At 36.6% G+C, this 22,462-nt stretch overlaps 1 protein-coding gene across 2 annotated transcripts in view; it reads left to right on the top strand.

The window, feature by feature from the left end:
• The window catches only part of st6gal1 (ST6 beta-galactosamide alpha-2,6-sialyltranferase 1), a 136,889-nt gene that overhangs the window by 40,332 nt on the left and 74,095 nt on the right, over nucleotides 1-22,462 (top strand). The window contains exon 3 of one of the 2 annotated variants that reach the window (XM_051925218.1): nucleotides 615-719. The exons of the other annotated variant lie outside the window; for it this stretch is intronic. Within the exon in view, the coding sequence (XP_051781178.1) occupies nucleotides 702-719 (18 nt within the window). The 5' untranslated portion in view covers nucleotides 615-701. The remainder of the gene's footprint in view (nucleotides 1-614; nucleotides 720-22,462) is intronic. 2 annotated transcript variants of the gene reach the window in all.

Raw genomic sequence — 22,462 nt, 5'->3', positions numbered from 1 at the left:
TCCTGAGTGATCTTCTTTATTGCAGTTGTTTCCCTGAGACTACAGTCTTGACTGACATCTCAAAGATAGATAAAATAGGGGTGTCTTCCTAATAAACTAAAACTTTCTCACCACCCTGCCTTTCTTCAGCACCATAGACCTGGACTTCATTGGTTTGAAGCTCATCCGTGCCCAGGTCACAAACTTTCGCAGATATTTCAGAATCCATCTGCTGCCAGAGACTGATGTAGTTGTTACAGTAAGGTTATCAATGAATGCATGAATCAAACTAGGTGTGCAGCACTGATAATTTATAGCAATGTTACTCAACCACTGGATTGTGACTAAGACCTCCCCAGTCCTTCCTGGAGAATACCTAGATGCTTCTAAGACTGCTGAGGGATATAATACCTCCAATGCACCCAAGGTCTGCCCTCCTAGTGGACTGAGACTAGGTTACATATACAAACCCCTGAGCGGATTCCTTTTAATCTGGGGAAGAATAAAAAGGGTAGTTCTACTCGGATCTATTGTATTGGTCTTCACCCTATAATGGGGAGTGAGCCCAGCAACCCTTCACATAAACTTTATTTATTCTTCTTGTACTTATGATTGTATTCTTTTCCTAATTACAGACAGGTGATAACTATAGATGAAAATCTGCTTGGGGCAGCATCTAATCCTTTTCCTGTAGGGAAGCCAATCTTTTCCAGGAGAGAACCATGACCTCACATTTAAAGGTACTAATTCTCTTCCTAGCTGCATTGAACTCTGTTGCAAACTGTTTAACACTAGAATTACCAGAGTCTACGAAAAAATTTGTAGATCCGGCCCATCTTAAAACCGTTCTCACCTCTCTTTTGTCTTCTAAATGTGCCATTTAAGACAAGCAGCAAGCAGCCGGCTATTCCATCCCCCACCGCTGCAGAACGTTCACTAAGTTTTCCCAGCTCATGCCTCGTTTGATTATCTGGGAGTGTCTGAAGTGCTGGAGTTTTAGAGTGGAAATAATAGATCGCTGTTTGGAACACATGCATTTCATGTGTGTTCCGTTTCTACAGTAATCTGTGTAAACACATTTTTAAAGTAGAAACATTTTTCATATTTTAGTAGTAAATGACAAATTGTAGGCATAAACTATATAATATATAAAACCTGAAGTCCAAAGATCAAGTAAACACTTTCACAAAAGATTCAAGGAGTAGACAACAGCTTCATTGGCATAGCGGTAAGATTTGCTGACTTGTAATCAAGAGTCCCCGGTTCGATCCCCACTCACTCCTATATTTACCGTTTTCAGTAGTGAGCTGCTCCTTTTGTTAATATTATACAGTACACACATACATTTGGTTTGCGTCTGTAACACACGGTGTGCATTTATAGGACTTGTAAAAGTTACCATTTTTTTAACTTTTATTCTCTCTAAATCACGACCACGATACATACTACCACCCAGGGATCTAACACTGTTATTTATCATTTGAAACGGAATAACTGGAGATGTGAGTGGTGTTTTGAGACAATGGAACTGGACATTCTCTCATATGGAGGGATTAAAGCTGACACACAAACGCTGGTGAATCTGCCTTCTTCATATCTCACTGTCACTTGATTTTTTTTTTATTCAGTTTAATTGAGTGTTCCTGCTCATGCTGAATTAGTGTGCACCTTATGGTGTATGATGTCAAAAAAAAAAAAAAACACAGACGTAGGTATATATGATATTTGGAATTATTTGTTTTATGACCTGTATAGTACATTTCGGAAAACTTTGTGGCACGGATGCAACATTATTCATATTATTCATATTAATTCGCATAATATCTTGCGGTTTGTAATCAGTGACTGCGTGTTTTTTTCCCCCGATCTTGCCAGTCCCCACATGTTGCTGTATGCTGTTTCTTTTGTACTCCAGGACATGCAGAGGATAGAATAGTACAGTTCAGCGCTATATGCAGTCATCAGATTCAAATGTTAACACGCACGCAAGGATCGTCTTTTTTACATTTACAACGTGTGTACCTGTTACAATGTATGTGGTACCTGTTACAATGTATCTCTATGCTGTGGTTCCTATTACACACCTGAAAGAAAGAGACAATATATGTGAAAACATCATCGGTAATGCACTATTAGTATTATATAATTAGTATTAATGCACTATTAGTATTATGTAATTAGTATTATCTATACTAATAAAAGGCAAAGCCCTCACTGACTCACTGACTCACTGACTGACTGACTGACTGACTCATCACTAATTGTCCAACTTCCTGTGTAGGTGGAAGGCTGAAATTTGGCAGGCTCATTCCTTACAGCTTACTTACAAAAGTTAGGCAGGTTTCATTTCGAAATTCTACGCGTAATGGTCATAACTGGAACCTCTTTTTTGTCCATATACTGTAATGGAGGAGGCGGAGTCGCGTTACGCGTCATCACGCCTCCTACGTAATCACGTGAACTGAAAACAAGGAAGAGATTTACAGCACGACTCAAACGCGGAAACGAAGGTAAATGACGTTAATTGTTGAGTGTCTTTTAATACTGTGTAAGCATACATATTAACACATGTGCAATTAAACGTGTGCATTTACGGGGTGATTTCTCAGGCTTAAAAGCACGCCTTTTATTAAAATGGTAAATGCAAACTGTTTTCATTCTGAAGGGCACAAACCACGTTGGATTTCAGCCGTTAAACGCGCAAAAATGTCGGTACACCAGATAAATAAGCGCAACATATTATCAGTTGTATTGTATGCTTACAACACATATACAAATGTGTTAATCGTTGACTAATAGTATGGGATGGTGTTTTTCGACTCGCGCCTTGATTTAAAACGATTCCATGTCTTGGTGGGTTTGCGTAGCTTATTGTCAATATCTTTACACCTCTTTTTAAGACTTATTGACTGAAATGGGCTTTCACGAAAAAACTTAAGGCTTTGCTACAGGATACACCCTCCACAAATTAAGGAAGTAAAAATAAAGGTATATATTTCTGTTTTATTTAAACCTTTCAAGTTCGTATGCATAGCCCCATTTGGCTGTTTTAGTTTTTTTTTTCTTTCTTCAGTAATATTTAATCTCGTTAAAGAAAAAGAACATATGCATTTTACTTTTTTTGTATCTCTTTGGTAATATTTTAGTGTAAAAGGATAACCAGTATATAAACCTTTTATGTTACTTTATAAAGTTATTTTACACAATGTTGAAAAATTAATAAGAAAGCTACATATTTTGGCAGCTGCTGCTTTAATTTTCAATGAAATGAAAAAAGCTCTCCAAGAGAAAACCTCAATGAAGAAGAAACAGTTTGCACTATCTAAAAAGGAGAAACCCTCATTTATAAAGGTTTGCTGCATATTCTCATATGATAATGATGTTAATATTTATATTGATTTCTATGTTATTGAAACTGCATGTATGTGTGTATATGTATATATATATATATATATATATATATATATATATACTAGCAAAATACCCGCGCTTCGCAGCAGAGAAGTAGTGTGTTAAAGAAGTTATGAAAAAAAAAGGAAACATTTTAAAAATAACGTAACATGATTGTCAATGTAATTGTGTTGTCATTGTTATAAGTGTTGCTGTCTTTTATATATTTATATATATATTATATATATAATATACACACACACATAAACATTTATATACATATACATATATATACATATCTACATATACACATCTACATATATATACACACATACATAAACACACACATAAGACTTATTGACTAAAACGGGCTTTCACGAAAACAGTTAGGGCTTTGCTACAGGATACACCCTCCACAAGTTAACCAAGTAAAAATAAAATATATATTTCTGTTTTATTTAAACCTTTTAAGTTCATATGCATAGCCCCATTTGGCTGTTTAATTTTTTTTTTCTTTCTTCAGTAATATGTAATCTCCTTAAAGAAAAAGAACATATCCATTTTACTTTTTTTGTATCTGTGTAGTAATATTTTAGTGTAAAAGAATAACCAGTATTTAAACCTTTTATGTTACTTTATACATTTATTTTACACAATGTTGAAAAATTAATAAGAAAGCTACATATTTTGGCAGCTGCTGCTTTAATTTTCAATGAAATGAAAAAAGCTCTCCAAGAGAAAACGTCAATAAAGAAGAAACAGTTTGCACTATCTAAAAAGGAGAAACCCTCATTTATAAAGGTTTGCTGCAGATGACTTAACTGAAAATAAATGAATAGTTCCTATGTGTATAATACATATTTATCTATTTGACTTATGCCTTTATTCCAGCAACTTGCAACATCTGAGGTACAATTTGTTACATTACTTTTGTTTTTTGCAGCACAGGCAGGTGAAGTGACTTCCTCAGGGTCGCACAGTGGTGTCAGTACCAGGATTTGAACTGAGAAGCTCCGGGTTTACTGAAATATTACTGAAGAAAGAAAAAACACGAAAATGGGCAAATGGGGCTATGCATACAAATGTCCATCCATCCATTATCCAACCCGCTATTTCCTAAATACAGGAGCCAATCCCTGCCAACACAGGGCACAAGGCAGGAAACAAACCCCGGGCAAGGTGCCAGCCCACCGCAGGGCGCACACACCCACACACCACGGACAATTTAGAATCGCCAATGCACCTAACCTGCATGTCTTTGGACTGTGGGAGGAAACTGGAGTACCCGGAGGAAACCCAGACAGACACAGGGAAGCGAACCCGGGTCTCCTAACTGGCACCTTTCACTGCACCACCATACCGCCCGCATACAAACTTAAAAGGTTTAAATAAAACAGAAATATAAACCTTTATTTTTACTTCCTTAACTTGTGGAGGGTGTATCCTGTAGCAAAGCCCTAACTTTTTTCATGAAAGCCCCTTTCAGTCAATAAGCCTTAAAAACAGGTGTAAAGCTAAACTTGCAGCACCGCTATTCAATTACACTTGCCTAACGCCTCTCCTAAGGGGAGATACTGTGGGATCTGGGCATCCGTCAAAGCACCAATCACAGGCCCGATTAGAAACCGGGAAGCTGTGATTTGTCGTCTCCCTCCCATGTAACAATCACAGCCCGTGTTACAACGCACTATGTATGTATGTGTATATGTATATATGTGTATGTGTGTGTGTATGTATGTGTATGTGTACAGTATATATAAGTTGATATGTGTGTGTGTATATGTATATATATATATATATATATATATATATAATGTGGATGTGTATATGTATATATATATATATATATATATATGTGGATGTGTATATGTATATATATATATGTATGTGGATGTGTATCTATACTAATTAATAAAAGGCAAAGCCCTCACTGACTCACTGACTCACTGACTGACTGACTCACTCATCACTAATTGTCCAACTTCCCGTGTAGGTGGAAGGCTAAAATTTGGCAGGCTGATTCCTTACAGCTTACTTACAAAAGTTAGGCAGGTTTCATTTCGAAATTCAACGCGTAATGGTCATAACTGGAACCTCATTTTTGACAATATACTGTAATGGACGGCAGCTTGATGGCCGTGGGAGGCGGAGTTGAGTGTCACGTCATCACGCCTCCCACGTAATCACGTGAAAAGACTGTGAACTGAGTAAGGAGAAATGAAGGAAGAGCCGCAAACAGCGAAGAACAAAAAATTAATTAAACAATTGAGAAGGGAGCGAGTGAAGCATACAAGCATGTTCATAAGGGAAACAAAGCACGGTGTAAAACGTAAGTTTAAATTAAGTTTATTGAAACGTTCCCGTTGCGGATTGCAATAACATATTCGCGAGATAAAAGAACTCAGTAGGGAGAAATGAAGGAAGAGCCGCAAACAGCGAAGAACAAAAAATTCATTAAACAATTGAGAAGGGAGCGAAACAATAAGAAGCAAGCGAGTGAAGCATACAAGCATGTTTATAAGGGAAACAAAGCACGGTGTAAAACGTAAGTTTAAATTAAGTTTATAGAAACGCTCCCACTGCGGATTGCAATAACATATTCGCGAGATAAAAGTTTAATGAGAAGACACGAGGTATAAACGAACCACACGCCGTAGCGCAACGTTAGGGGCAACAGTTTCAACCATTCTATGATCTGCTTCTCGCAACTGAAAGACGGCACATGGCGGATGTTAGCCGACTTGCTGACCGCAACGTTAGGGGCTTCAACTCTGGCGCTGACGATAGAGATTAGATTCCCGAGAGGGGATGAAGTGAGTGTGTATGCCTGATGAGCCCAGAATTAGGGAGAAACACATGTCGCATACTCTTTGCATTATTTGAAAGTAAACTATTAAAACCATTCTATGATCAGCTTCTGGGAACAGAAAGAGGGCACGTGGCGGATGTAACGCGACTTCCTGACCAACCACAAGCATTACCTGGCAGGTAACCACCCATACAGTCAGATTGTGATTCAGAAAACGAATGCCATGAATGTAATTACCACGATCTACATACTGTCAAATAAACGAAACACACGCCGTAGCGCGACAGCTGTGAAAAGCGAGGTTCAGAAAAAACAGATCCTTAACAAATTGTTATTGGTATACTGTATTTTCGATCCGTTTAAAAAGGTTTTCTTTTCTTAAAAAATTAAAAGCAGTACTTCGCCGCAACGAAGCGCGAGAATTTGGCTATATATATCTGCTTCTCACACTTAAAAGAGGGCTCGTGGCGGATTTTAGACGACTTCATGACCAAACATTACTGTTACCTGCCAGGTTGGGTTACCACTTTTAATACAAAAAAATAAGGGACGCATACTGCAGCGGGTGCCACATCCCAGTGCCAACACTTTGCAGACTGTACTTAAAAGACCCGCCCTCCTCACTGGACAGTTAAAAAGACCAATCAAACTAACGATGACGTCAAGTATTACCCAATCAAAAGTAGGAAAGGAGGCATCTTCATAAAATGCGTGTGGGATGATTTGCATGAGACGCTGCTTTAAAAAAAAAGATTAAAAAAATACGGAATAAATCCCGTCCCGTATTGATTCAAAACGGGACGCGCAATTTCATTCTCAAATACGGGACGATTCCGTATTTTAAAGGACGGGTGGCAACCCTACAGTGCCAGGTAACCACCCATACAATCAGATTGTGATTCAGACTAGGAATGCAATGAATGTAATTACCCCGATCTACATACAAGGCGAAAGTCTTGCAACATTCAAAGATGATGGTTTGGGATAAGTACACCATAGAACATAAAAGAGCTTATGAAGCTTTCAACCAAAAAAAGCAAGATCTCAGAGATTGTAAAAAAAAAAATAGGAGGTAATGTCGTTTTACTCGCTGTAGATTTTAGTCAAACATTACCAGTTATTCCACAAGGGAGACCAGCAGATGAACTCAACGTGTGTTTAAAATCCATGCTTCTCCCACGCTCGGTTATATGTCGCGTGTTCTCGGGTAGGTACACCAAAAAATGTATACATTTAGGCATGTTATGGGCAAACAAAAAATGAGGTATACCCGAAGGCACTGCAGTAGTACTGAATGTAACTTTACTTCTTAAATGTTAATGTTTTACTGTTTAATAATTTATACGCTTCTTATATGTTGTTCAAATTCTTTTATCAAAATACCAGTGACAGCGCAATGCACGATAACATGGAGTGAATACACCATACGCATCCGCCCACGGCCGCCCTGGTGTGCGCAGATAGGAGTTGATTCTACAATAAAATAAAATAAAGATAAAACCCCAGGATTGTTTCCTGCCTTGTGCCCTGTGTTGGCTGGGATTGGCTCCAGCAGACCCCCGTGACCCTGTGTTCGGATTCAGCGGGTTGGAAAATGGATGGATGGATGGATGGATTTTACTGTTTAATAATTTATATTTATATGAAATGTGCTTCTTATATATTACTTCATATTCTCATATGATAATGATGTTAATGTTGTTTATATTGATTTCTATGTTATTAAAACTGCATGTATGTGTGTATATGTATGTATATATATATATATATGACAGCAACACTCATAACAATGACAACACAATTACATTGACAATCATGTTAGGTTATTTTTAAAATGTTTCCTTTTTTTTTTCATAACCTCTTTAACACACTACTTCTCCACTGCGAAGCGCGGGTATTTTGCTATATATATGTATATCTGTATGTGTGTATATATATATGTGTGTGTGTATATATCTGTATGTGTATATATATATCTGTGTGTGTGTATATATATATATATATATATATATATATATATATATATATATATATATCTATATATATATCTATATATATATATGTATATATATATATATCTATATATATATATATATGTATATATCTATATATCTATATATATATCTATACATATTAAAAAAAGGCAAAGCCCTCACTGACTCACTGACTGACTGACTGACTGACTGATTGACTGACTGACTGACTGACTCACTCATCACTAATTCTCGAACTTCCCGTGTAGGTGGAAGGCTGAAATTTGGCAGGCTCATTCCTTACAGCTTACTTACAAAAGTTAGGCAGGTTTCATTTCGAAATTCTACGCGTAATGGTCATAACTGGAACATATTTTTTGTCCATACACTGTAATGGAGGAGGCGGAGTCACGTATCGCGTCATCACGCCTCCTACGTAATCACGTGAACTAAAAACAAGGAAGAGATTTACAGCACGAGTCAAACGCGGGAAGGAAGGTAAATGACGTTAATTTTTGACTGTCTTTTAATACTGTGTAAGCATACATATTAACACATGTGCAATTAAACGTGTGCATTTACGGGGTGATTTCTCAGGCTTAAAAGCTCGCCTTTTATCAAACGCGGGAACAAAGGTAACTGACGTTGTTCACTGTCTTTTAATACTGTGTAACCATACATATTAACACATGTGCAATTAAACGTGTGCATTTACGGGGTGATTTCTCAGGCTTAAAAGCTCGCCTTTTACTAAAAAGATAAATGCAAAACTATTTTCAATCAGTTTAATGAAACGCTCCCGTTAAGGATTGCAATAACATATTCGCGAGATAAAAGAATGAAGTAGGGGGAAATGACGGAAGAGCCGCAAACAGCGAAGAGCAAAAAATTAATTAAACAATTGAGAAGGGAGCGAGTGAAGCATTCAAGCATGTTCATAAGGGAAACAAAGCACGGTGTAAAACGTAAGTTTAAATTAAGTTTATAGAAACGCTCCCGCTGCGGATTGCAATAACATATTCGCGAGATAAAAGTTTAATGAGAAGACACGAGGTATAAACGAACCACACGCCGTGGCGCAACGTTAGGGGCAACAGTTTCAACCATTCTATGATCTGCTTCTCGCAACTGAAAGACGGCACATGGCGGATGTTAGCCGACTTGCTGACCGCAACATTAGGGGCTTCAACTCTGGCGCTGACGCCACATCTCAGTGCCAACACTTTCCAGACTCTACTTAAAAGACACGCCCTCCTCACTGGACAGTTAAAAAGACCAATCAAACTAACGATGATATCAAGTATTACCCAATCAAAAGTAGGAAAGGAGGCATCTTCATAAAATGCGTGTGGGATGATTTGCATGAGACGCTGCTTTAAAAAAAATGATAAAATAAATACGGGAGAAATCCCGTCCAGTATTGATTCAAAACGGGACGCGCAATTTCATTCTCAAATGCGGCACGATTCCGTATTTTAAAGGACGGGTGGCAACCCTACAGTGCCAGGTAACCACCCATACAATCAGATTGTGATTCAGACTAGGAATGCAATGAATGTAATTACCCCGATCTACATACAAGGCGAAAGTCTTGCAACATTCAAAGATGATAGTTTGGGATAAGTACACCATACAACATAAAAGAGCTTATGAAGCCTTGAACCGAAAAAAGCAACATCTCAGAGATCGTAACAAAAAAAATAGGAGGTAATGTCGTTTTACTCGCTGTAGATTTTATTCAAACATTACCAGTTATTCCACGAGGGAGACCAGCAGATGAACTCAACGCGTGTTTAAAATCCATGCTTCTCCCACGCTGGGTTATATGTCGCGTGTTCTCGGGTAGGTACACCAAAAAATGTATACCTTTAAGCATGTAATGGACAAACAAAAAATGAGGTATACCCGAGGGCACTGCAGTAGTACTTAATCTAACTTTACTTCTTAAATGTTAATGTTTTACTGTTTAATAATTTATACGCTTCTTATATGTTGTTCAAATTCTTTTATCAAAATACCAGTGACAGCGCAATGCACGATAACATGGAGTGAATACACCATACGCATCCGCCCACGGCCGCCCTGGTGTGCGCAGATAGGAGTTGATTCTACAATAAAATAAAATAAACATTAAAAGAGCAATACAATCATCACCCATAAAGCGGATAGTAGACGTGACGTACTATATGTGTACCAGATTTCAAGTCAATAGGTGAAACGGTTTGCGAGCTACAGGTGATTTAAAATCCTGGACAGACACACAAATTGCCACAGTAGCAAATTACAGAAGAAGATTTTACTGTTTAATAATTTATATTTATATGAAATGTGCTTCTTATATATTACTTCATATTCTCATATGATAATGATGTTAATGTTTATATTGATTTCTATGTTATTGAAACTGCATGTATGTGTGTATATGTATGTATATATATATATATATATATATATATATATATATATATATATATATATATACTAGCAAAATACCCGTGCTTCGCAGCAGAGAAGTAGTGTGTTAAAGAGGTTATGAAAAAAAAAGGAAACATTTTAAAAATAACGTAACATGATTGTCAATGTAATTGTGTTGTCATTGTTATAAGTGTTGCTGTCTTTTATATATTTATATATATATTATATATATAATATACACACACACATAAACATTTATATACATATACATATATATACATATCTACATATAGACATATCTACATATATATACACACATACATAAACACACACATAAGACTTATTGACTGAAACGGGCTTTCACGAAAACAGTTAGGGCTTTGCTACAGGATACACCCTCCACAAGTTAACCAAGTAAAAATAAAATATATATTTCTGTTTTATTTAAACCTTTTAAGTTCATATGCATAGCCCCATTTGGCTGTTTAATTTTTTTTTTCTTTCTTCAGTAATATGTAATCTCCTTAAAGAAAAAGAACATATCCATTTTACTTTTTTTGTATCTGTGTAGTAATATTTTAGTGTAAAAGAATAACCAGTATTTAAACCTTTTATGTTACTTTATACATTTATTTTACACAATGTTGAAAAATTAATAAGAAAGCTACATATTTTGGCAGCTGCTGCTTTCATTTTCAATGAAATGAAAAAAGCTCTCCAAGAGAAAACGTCAATGAAGAAGAAACAGTTTGCACTATCTAAAAAGGAGAAACCCTCATTTATAAAAGTTTGCTGCAGATGACTTAACTGAAAATAAATGAATAGTTCCTATGTGTATAATACATATTTATTTATTTGACTTATGCCTTTATTCCACCAACTTACAACATCTGAAGTACAATTTGTTACATTACTTTTGTTTTTTGCAGCACAGGCAGGTGAAGTGACTTCCTCAGGGTCACACAGTGGTGTCAGTACCAGGATTTGAACTGACAAGCTCCGGGTTTGCTGAAATATTACTGAAGAAAGAAAAAAAACGAAAATGGGCAAATAGGGCTATGCATACAAATGTCCATCCATCCATTATCCAACCTGCCATATCCTAAATACAGGAGCCAATAAGTAGATATGTATATATACAGTATATATATATATATATATATATATATATATATATATATATATATATATATATATATATATATATATATATATATATATATATATGTGAATGTATGTATGTATATATCTATGTCTATATATATATATATATATATATGTAGATATGTAAATTTGTATATGTATATATATGTTTATGTGGATGTGTATATACGTATGTATATGTAGATATGTGTATATGTAGATATGTATATATATATGTTTATGTATATATATGTTTATGTGTGTGTGTGTGCATATTATATATATAAAAGACAGCAACACTCATAACAATGACAACACAATTACATTGACAATCATGTTACGTTATTTTTAAAATGTTTCCTTTTCTTTTTCATAACCTCTTTAACACACTACTTCTCCGCTGCGAAACGCGGGTATTTTGCTATTTATCTATATATATAAAGGAGAGTTGGGATCCGAGAGACTGTGTTTGTGTGTTTGTGGAGGGATGGAGAGTTAAGGCGGGTGTTGGAGTCACGTGATCATCTCCCCTCCCATTCACCTCATTTCATTTACTTCATTTCGCTCCGAGCTGAGCTCCGCAGCTGGCGCGGTCTTGCTGTTCTTGATTTGCTTTTCACATGGCCAAGTATACGTTGCATGCTCAAGAGTAAGCTCAGCGCACAACTTGGTCATATTACAACCGGAGGGGCGAACTGACAACATGGTATACAAAGAGATCCTTAACAAATAATTATTGGTATAATTTCCCTCAGTTTATTATTTAAAATTTTAAAGCAGTACTTCGCCGCTGCGAAGCGCGGGTATTTTGCTATATATATATATATATATATATATATATATATATATATATATATATATATACAGTGATCCCTCGCTATATCGCGCTTCGCCTTTCGCGGCTTCACTCCATCGCGGATTTTATATGTAAGCATATTTAAATATATATCGCGGATTTTTTCGCTGCTTCGCGGGTTTCTGCGGACAATGGGTCTTTTAATTTCTGGTACATGCTTCCTCAGTTGGTTTGCCCAGTTGATTTCATACAAGGGACGCTATTGGCAGATGGCTGAGAAGCTACCCAACTTACTTTCTCTCTCTCTCTCTCGCGCTGACGTAGGGGGGTGTGAGCAGGGGGGCTGTTCGCACACCTAGACGATAGGGACGTTTCTACCTTCTGTGTGCAGCTGCTTCCTGAAGGACATGCTGCACGGTGCTTCGCATACTTAAAAGCTCAAAGGGCACGTATTGATTTTTGACTTTGTTTTACTCTGGCTCTCTCTCTCTATTTCTCTGCTCCTGACGGAGGGGGTGTGAGCTGCCGCCTTCAACAGCTTTGTGCCGCGGTGCTTCGCATACTTAAAAGCAAACAGCCCTATTGATTTGTTTGCTTTACTCTCTGTCTTTCTGACAGACTCTGCTCCTGACGGGCACTCCTTTGAAGAGGAAAATATGTTTGCATTCTTTTAATTGTGAGACTGAACTGTCATCTCTGTCTTGTCATGGAGCACAGTTTAAACTTTTGAAAAAGAGACAAATGTTTGTTTGCAGTGTTTGAATAACATTCCTGTCTCTCTACAACCTCCTGTGTTTCTGCGCAAATCTGTGACCCAAGCATGACAATATAAAAATAACCATATAAACATATGGTTTCTACTTCGCGGATTTTCTTATTTCGCGGGTGGCTCTGGAACGCAACCCCCGCGATGGAGGAGGGATTACTGTATATATGTGAATGTATGTATGTATATATGTATGTCTATATTTATATCTATATATATATATATATATATATATATATATATATATATGTAGATATGTAAATTTGTATATGTATATATATATATATGTATATGTGGATGTGTATATGTATATATATGTATATGTAGATATGTGTATATGTAGATATGTATATATATGTATATATGTTTATGTATATATATGGTTACATAACCTCTTTAACACACTACTTCTCCGCTGCAAAGTGTGGCTATTTTGCTATATGTATATATATATATATATATGTGTCTGTATGTGTATATATATATATTTATATATATTTTTGTGTGTATGTATGTATGTGTGTATATGTATGTGTATATATATATATGTTGATATATGTATATATATGTGGATGTCTATATGTATATATATATATATGTATATATGTAGATATGTGTATATGTAGATATGTATATAAGTATATATGTTTATGTATATATATGTTTACATAACCTCTTTAACACACTACTTCTCCGCTGCGAAGCGCGGGTATTTTGCTAGTATATCTATATATATATATCTATACCAAGTGTGATCAAGAGTCCCCGGTTCGATCCCCACTCACTCCTATATTTGCTGTTTTCAGTAGTAAGCTGCTCTTTTTGTTAATATTATACAGTACACACATACACTTGGTTTGCGTCTGTACTTGCGCTGTTACTTAGAGTCAGATTGGGGGTGGGGGTGGGGTGATGTTAGAGCGCATGAGCTTATTTAGTGCAGCAGGATCAACGCACATGTTAATCTTTTTTTTTTCTTTCAGTACATGTGCCTTCCCTGTTTATTTATATATCTAGTGACTTTTCTGCCTGTCTGTCTCTCTCTTACGCAGTGCTCTGTCTGTCTGTGTGTTATGGATCTTAAAAATAACAGTTATAAGGACACTTGTTCATGTTAATTGCAGTCTCAATTTTTAAAAAATATTTTAAAAGGAGCATCCCACATGAAAATATAACAATCTCATTAACTGACAGTGCATGCCAATTTATAAATTTTATGTCTGTTTGAGGTTAAAAAGAAAAAAAAAAGAACACTTTCTCCTCAACGGGGAATCGAACTCAGGTCTCTGATGGACTGTAAGCCTACTGTGCTCTGAGACAGGAAATCTTACCGCTATACCACAGAAGCTGTTGTATTGTTCTTGAACCTTTTGTGAAAGTGTTTATTTGATGTTTGGACTTCATGCTGCTTCATACATTTTATAGTTTATTTTGTAACATTTATTACTAAAATATGAAAAAGTTTGTTTTAACAATGTGTTTACACAGATTACTGTAGAAACGGAACACACATGAAATGCATGTGATCCAAATAACGATGTATTATTTCCACTGTAAAACTCCACTTCACTCCCAGATAATCAATCAAGGCATAAGCTGGGAGATGCTTGTGCACGTTCTAAGTCGGTGGGGGGATAGAATAGCCGGCTGCTTGCAGCTTGTTTTTATCGGCACATTTAGAGGACAAAGGACGCTGGCGGAGAGGTGCGAATGGTTTTAAGGTGGGCCGGATCTACAAATTTTTTCGTAGACTCTGGTAATTCTAGTGTTAAGCGTGTACTGAAGGTTGCAGTTTGGTTGTAAGACTGGATACCCTCCAAACCTTGGCTGTACCTTGATATCCTTGATATGAACACGAATGAAGACAAAGCATTACCCTGATAAAATCTATTTCCCATATTGAATTGTCAAAACTCAATACCAAGTGGATAAACATCTCTTTCTATGCAAATACAGGTATTTGAATGGCATACAGTAATGGCCCTGGAACTCCCCAGGAAAGGGTTTTCCAGGGAGGCTGAGGAGAACAGGCTCATAGTAACTGTAATGCATCCTTTTGTCTCCTTTTTTAAAAATGAGCATCACTCCCATCTACCAGTCTAAAGATACTATCTCCACTTTCCAGGAAGTGTTGGGCAAAACACCCCAATGATGTTCACAATGTTCAACATTTCCAGCTGGACCTCATTCACCCCTGTGGCCTTGTTAACATGGAGATTTTTAAACAGCTCAGTGACCTGAATCACAGTGATGAACACAAACCCAGGCAATGCTTCTACCACTGCCTCTTTTAAGAAGGCTATATTCACTTGGTTTAGTAGACCCTCAAAATGGTATTTACACTTTTCAACAATATCCCCATTTATGGTTACAATTTACTTACTCTTGTGGAGAGCAGCCTGAATGACATCCTGTTTACTACTCCCAAGTTGAATGGTTTACCAAATCCTCTTTGAGGTTGTTTGAATGTAATTTTCCATAGCCTCAAAGTCCATCCACACATAAGCCTTTGCTTTGGATATGGCCACAGTTTCTCCTAGCTTGGCCTTCTGATTTCTCTCAGTTAAATCTGAAGATCCTCCTACTGACATAATGCTGAAGGCCTCATTCTTCAGCTTAATTTTATTATGTGATTTCTAGCTTCAGCTGGAAGCTCTTCACTGGTTTTTCAAATTGTCTCAAACTTGCAAGAATGTCCTTGAAACTCAAAAAGTTGCAAGTTATGTGATATCTTCAACACAATCTGAATGGCTTATGAGCTGTACATGGTTTTTTTTAACATTTTAAAAATTTTGGACACTTTCTGCTTGAATTTGTCAGTTGTGAGAGGTCAAAGGAGCCGATGCTATGTTTCAATACTCATTGACCAATCACAAAATGAATCTGTGTTTATGCTTTTGGATACATGGCTGAGAAACACATGATGATGCATGAGAAAAAGGATGTATTGTTTGAGTTGTGGCAAGAGAACAGTCTATATTTTTCAGAGAAATATCATGGATGTCCAGCAGCTACAAATGCTTAGTAGCATTTGCTTGTTTTTACTTTTAACAGAAAAGATTTTTATTATACATTCTTGCTTAAATTTTCTTGGCACTGCCAGGAGAAGTGCTGGTAATGTTTTTGTTCTTAGACATTTTCTTACATTGGTGAGGGCCAAAGCTTCTAGTTAAACAGTGGTTTGGTTTATTATGCCCAAACAGTATTACCTTAAAATTAGAAAAAGAGTTACCACAAACTAGCATTTTAGACTCCACCAGCACTGGACCCTGAGGATCCTGCATCACCATAGTTGCTGATCTGCTCAACCTTGGGACTTTTTAATTATGGGCTTCCATAACTTTTCACCCTCCATATTTTTACACTTTTATGACAGCAGCCACAGAGCATAACGACTTTAGCACAGAGAACATTTCATCTAACCTTTGGGTTCATCTCTGTCAGCTTTTATCATGGGTTTTAATGGCAGAAACTAAATGTGGATTTGTATACTGATAGTCTGTTTAATACATGCAATGTAAAAACTTGTTTGTGTTGTGATTGATTTATATTGATGTTGTGGTTATTTTGTTGCCAGTGTAGCTTTTAGGTGGCACTATAACTGCAATGATCCTCCATAGTGCAACTCCCAGCACTGAACCTGCTAACACCTCCTTCTGGATGCATTAGCATAATGTTTCTTTTTTATTTTATTTTATTTTGTTTTATTTTATTTTAAATATCTCTTAAAATTTCTATAAGAAGAAAACACCACTTCCTCACTGTGTCAGGTTACATGGGTACTTTAAAGTCCCTTCCAATATTCATAGCACACAGTTGTGCAAAATTGTTCAGAAAACCTCTAATTGTTTATGAGCCTGTAAGGTTACATATTGCAGGGTGTCTCAAACTATGGGTCAAGGCTTTGGATGGGTTGCATCTTGCTGTTGTATTTATCGGTAATGGGTCATGGATGGTTTGCGAAGAGGATCACAGTGGGTTGCTTAAGCAATCAACATTGCTCTGATGATCAATGATGATTCTCCAAGTGGAAAACTGCTGATTAGCGACAATTCTCTGAGAGGGATCTACCCCTGCACTGATGATTGTCTTGGAAATCAACATGAAATGGGTCTCGAAGACACTAAAAGGACAAGGATGGGTCATGACAAAAAAGATTAAGAAATCCTGGTATAGTGTATGTCTGCTTCAGATCAGATATACTGTAAATAAAAATGAGTGTGACAGGACACGCAACCTCCTGATATTGTAACGGGAGAAAATCATATAGTGCTCATCTACCCTTAAGCAGTATGATTGTTCAAATAACCGAGAAAGCAAAAATTTTCAGATAAGCAAAGATGTGTTGTTCAGTGTATTATCTGAAAGCTATTTTTTCCATAACTCTGCATTTGATTAATGTAAAAATTTCATGTAACCATCGATTCATCTCTAATAGGTTAGATGTGTATGACAGTACTCTGCCATAATAACAATCTAGCTGTGTGATAATAAATATTATATTGATCTGTGTGGTCTCTATACAAAGATTCCCTCTCTGTATATTTTAATTTCCTTTGTCACAAGTGCTTGTTTATTTTAGTCAGTACTTAGGCTTTAAATGAACTCCAGTAACCCTCTTAACTTGGTGAATGCCTGCCAGCTGTGCTTTTCAACAGAGAGCACTGTTCTACCCACATGCAGAAATCCAATGCCTCCCATGTGAAAAGCTAGCTGTATGTACAGATGCATACTCTACAGCTTCAGGCTAGAAATCATATACAGGGTGGTTTGGAAAATGACTACATAAGACTACATCATAATTAAAAAAAAAATAATTAGATGTGGGTTTGTGATTGTGTATTTTGAGTACTGGCTGCAGGGATGGTCTAGCCATTTGGGTTACTGGTCAATTCCCAGTGGGCCATGCTGTCAGGGCACAAACTGAAACAGTAAAGAAACATGTGAGGGACATAGAATAAGAGAGAGAGAGAGGTGATGCAGATGGATCACATATTACACTTCTCCTGCTGTATTATCTTGCTAATTCCTGGACCATTCCCCACAGCCATAACCTAAATGCACCAAAGTGGGAAGTATAAGATACAGATATGGAAAAATGGAAAAAAAAATCTTTAAACAAAAAAAAGTGGGCAGGGCTAAAAGCTAAGGGTAAAAAGAATTTAAATCACTCAAGCAAAGTGTAGCTACATATAAAAAAATGAGTGATTTATAAGCAAGGGACTGTAACAGGGTCTGAGTATAGAAGTGATCAGAACAGCATTCAATTTACTATGACTGCTTACTATGGCATTCACTCAGAACACTTATATTAATAGAAGTTTTAAATGATTTTTAGGCAATCACAGTACAACAATAAAATTTTATAAATAAAGTCTGGTGTTAAACAAGAGGAAGACTTTTCTTTTGATTTTAGTTCCTTTAGTTAAAAGTCACCAATGATTTAAACAGTTCCATATTTTGTTTTTCAAGGATGCCAACTTTCAAACACATGTGGAATGAGGTTAACATTAGCTAGCAAGTGGTTAAGGACTAAAGCCTAACTTTGTACACATATTAGAGCCTTGCAAATCCTAGCATCTGTCAAAGTTCATCCAGAACAATCTTCAGACAATAGATGTACAGTATACCCCTGTGTCAACATGTGGACTGTGTGTTATGCTTGATGTACAACTGTCCTGAACTCCATCCCTCTCAACAGCTGAGAACTGTTACATACCATGCCATTAAGCAACACTTTGAATGTGATAGTTAAGGTAAAATTTCATCTAAACGGCACACTATGTGACTCCACTATATCCTTTGGACAACTTAAGTATTTCACTGACAAAACCGATTAATGCAATCTTCACACCCACTTTGCATGGTTTGCACATTCGTCCAGTACTGGTCCTTGCCTTGCAAAAGCCACACTTGCTCTAACTGGGCCAATTATCAAGTCAAGTCTAGTGGGCTTTAATGTCATACCATCTACAGTATATACAAACCTTGGTACATTGTACAGTGGTAGGAAGTTACATTTCTCCAGGGCCACATTGCAATATTTAGACAATAAATATGATAATATAATAATACAGATGGGTCAGCAGTTTTACACATGGAATAACATCTGTACAGATCAATGTCATATAGACAAATCTTAATCTGTAATGATAGGAGAAGTACAATGGATAAGGAATGCAGAACAGAAGAGTAATTAGATAAACCTATGATAAGGGAGGATACTTAGGGGGTAACATTATGCCCAGGAGTTGACTGCCTATGAAAAGAAGCTTTTGTTCAGTCTGGCAGTGTTGGTTTATAGCCTCTGATACATTCTGCCAGACGGAGTCTGGGAAAATATATTATTGGAACAGTGGAAGAGATCCCCTAAAATTCTGGAGGCCTTATGAATGCAGGTACTTTGTGAACATGTCCATGACAGAAGGGAGTGAAGTTTCGATGATGGTCTAGGCAGTGTGCACTATTCGCTTAATGGACTTACGATCAAATGCGCTTCAGTTCCCATACCAGGCTGTGAATGCAGCTGGTCAGGACACTTTTATTGATACTCCTATAGAATGCGATGAGGAGATGTTGTTGAAGGCTTACCCTTTTCAGCCAGTACAGAAAATGGAGTTGCTGCTGTGCTCTTTTAGTCAAGGAAGTCCAAAATCTAATTAAAAAGAGAAGAACAAGTCAGTTTCAGCATTCCCATCAGGTTTTGATGGGATAACGATATTGAATGCTGGACTAAAATCAATAATCAGTATTCTGACGTACTGTAGGTTAATGTGACCACTTAACCTACTAACAGACTTTGTATTTGGGAAACAGGAGGGAACCTGGATTATCTGGGGGGGTGGGGGGGGGGGGGTATACACAAAAAACTCACCTTCATGAAAAAGCAGAGAATGTGCAAACTCCTCACTAGGAGTAATATGCATATTCAAACCCAGTTGTCTGAGCTGTTAGGCAGAAGTGCTAGACACTGTCCTACAATTCCTTCACATCTATATCCACTACTTTGGAATTTTAAATCATATTTTTTTCCCAGTAATAAGTTGTAAGGGGCTCAGCTGTGGTCATGCAACTTAGAACAGTTTATTTTCATTACAGTTTGACTTTCAGAATTGTAGGGTTCCCAGTATAAAGTACTTGTTTAATTAACAACAAACATAGCTGTGTAAATTTACTTCCATTTCATTTGTTTTATTTTTAAGTAATGAAAAAGTGTGAAAGCAAGTCTCCTCTTTTGCAGAACTTTAATGTCTTCTCAATTGATGTAACTACCATGCATTAATTACACTATAACAGCCATTCTTGCGAAAGTCACACACATTTTGGATCACTGCAGTTTCTTTTTGGGATCAGTAGAATATCTGTTTAATAGATTTATCTATTCTTATCTGACTCAATGTGTCACTTCATGTTAACTACAGAATTTGGAGTTTGATCAGTATTTCAGAATGTGAATGTATACAAGATTTTTTAAAATAATGTTTAGAAAATCTCCATATTAGTGATGGTTGTTGTTTTGTCAGTTTCTACTTTTGCTAAAAAGACTGGGCTTTTCAATCCCACAGAGTGAACTCATTCATCTGTACTTTTGGTTTATTTAATCGTACGTATTTCAATACTGAGTGGCTTGGGCCTGTAGCCAACTCTGGAAGCACTGAGAATGATGTCAGGCACTGGGCCAGAAGGGAATGCTATCCCATGACTTGTCCACCCCCACTACCACCACAGAGCAATTTAGAGCCATCAAGCCTCACCTGCACTTTTGAGAAAACTGAAATTTACTTAAAATATTTACATTATATGGCTAACACCTTTATCCAAGGTGATTTACATACAGCTGGTTACATTTCTTTTGGCAAGTCAAGTGATTTACACAGAGTCACACAGCATCAGTAGCAGGATTTGACCCTACAACCTCAGGGTTTGAAGTTCAAGTCCTTAACTACTACACCACACTACCTTTTTATAAATGTGGTTGTTTCTGCTTGCTTTGCTGCCTGTTTTATTGGAGGCTGAAATTTGAAAATGTTAAGTTGCCTCATTGCTGGAGTAGGGAAGAAAAACAAAACCGGTGTTATCATGGCATAGGAAGAACAATATCATAATTATTTCTATCAAATTGTAAGTAACATCAATCAAGTCAAGACTGTTGTTTATAAATATTTGGTAAACCACAATTTTAAATATCAAAGAAGCTGGCTGCAAGATGTTAAAGCTTTTGAGCATTGTTTTTAAGTATCACTTCATCTTTCATATAAAGCATATTCATGTAATATATGATTACACCAATATATTAAACTTATGACCATAACTGGCCTACCACCACCACTCTCAGGTGTTAACATCAAGCTTTTTTGTGTACTTTTGTGATTTTGCTACCTTACAGTGTTATTATGAAGTTCCTTTCATATTAGTTACTCAGGTTATGTCCTGCCTAAAACTGCTACCCTATGCAAGGATATAGCCATCAAATACTCTGGCACCAGCATTTCTGAGTAGTATGAAACAGTTTTGGATAATAAAGTAATGGGTAGCTTGATGAATATGCTGTGAGGGGCAAAAAAAAAGCTTTCAGTTATGTGTGCCATTAAAGTTTCAGCTGGGGAAGTTCTGTTCAGAATGAGGGTCAGTTGGCACAGACCCGAAAAACAATATTCAAACCAAGCTTTTCCCAGCTTCCAACAGGTATTACTTTCCCGAGGAAATGTTACTGAACTTGCATTACTACTTTTGCGTCTACATTCTGTCATGATTGCGCAAGGCTACTGTTTACTTAAATGCTCTGTATTGTATTTATTAAAGTTTTGTGGTCTTCTGGTTTCTCAGTATAATAATGTTGTTTATATTTAAATTTGTCTTCAGGTGTGATTGTCTTCCTCAGGTTTACTACATAAAATATGGTCTTTTATAGTCCCACTTACAATCTGTGTTTGATAATTAACCTGTTCTGCAGATGGCTGACTCAGCTGATAAGGTCAGGAACTTGAATCTCACTATTTCCTTACTTGTCTGGGCTGTCCTATGCGTACTATTATCCACAAATTATTTTACCCATAGCAAAATTCCAGTGGTTCATAACACGCTGAGAATTTTACATTAGGCATCATACAGTATGTGTTTTTTTTTAATTTGCATTGCCAATTGTCTGTTCAAAGCAAATTGAGCATTTCCTTCTTCATTTTAATAACTCA

This window comes from Erpetoichthys calabaricus, chromosome 3 (assembly GCF_900747795.2).
Source record: "Erpetoichthys calabaricus chromosome 3, fErpCal1.3, whole genome shotgun sequence".
NCBI classification, from domain to species: domain Eukaryota; kingdom Metazoa; phylum Chordata; class Cladistia; order Polypteriformes; family Polypteridae; genus Erpetoichthys; species Erpetoichthys calabaricus.
Note: the sequence above shows the minus strand (reverse complement) of the source record. Positions and strands in the feature narration are given on the sequence as shown.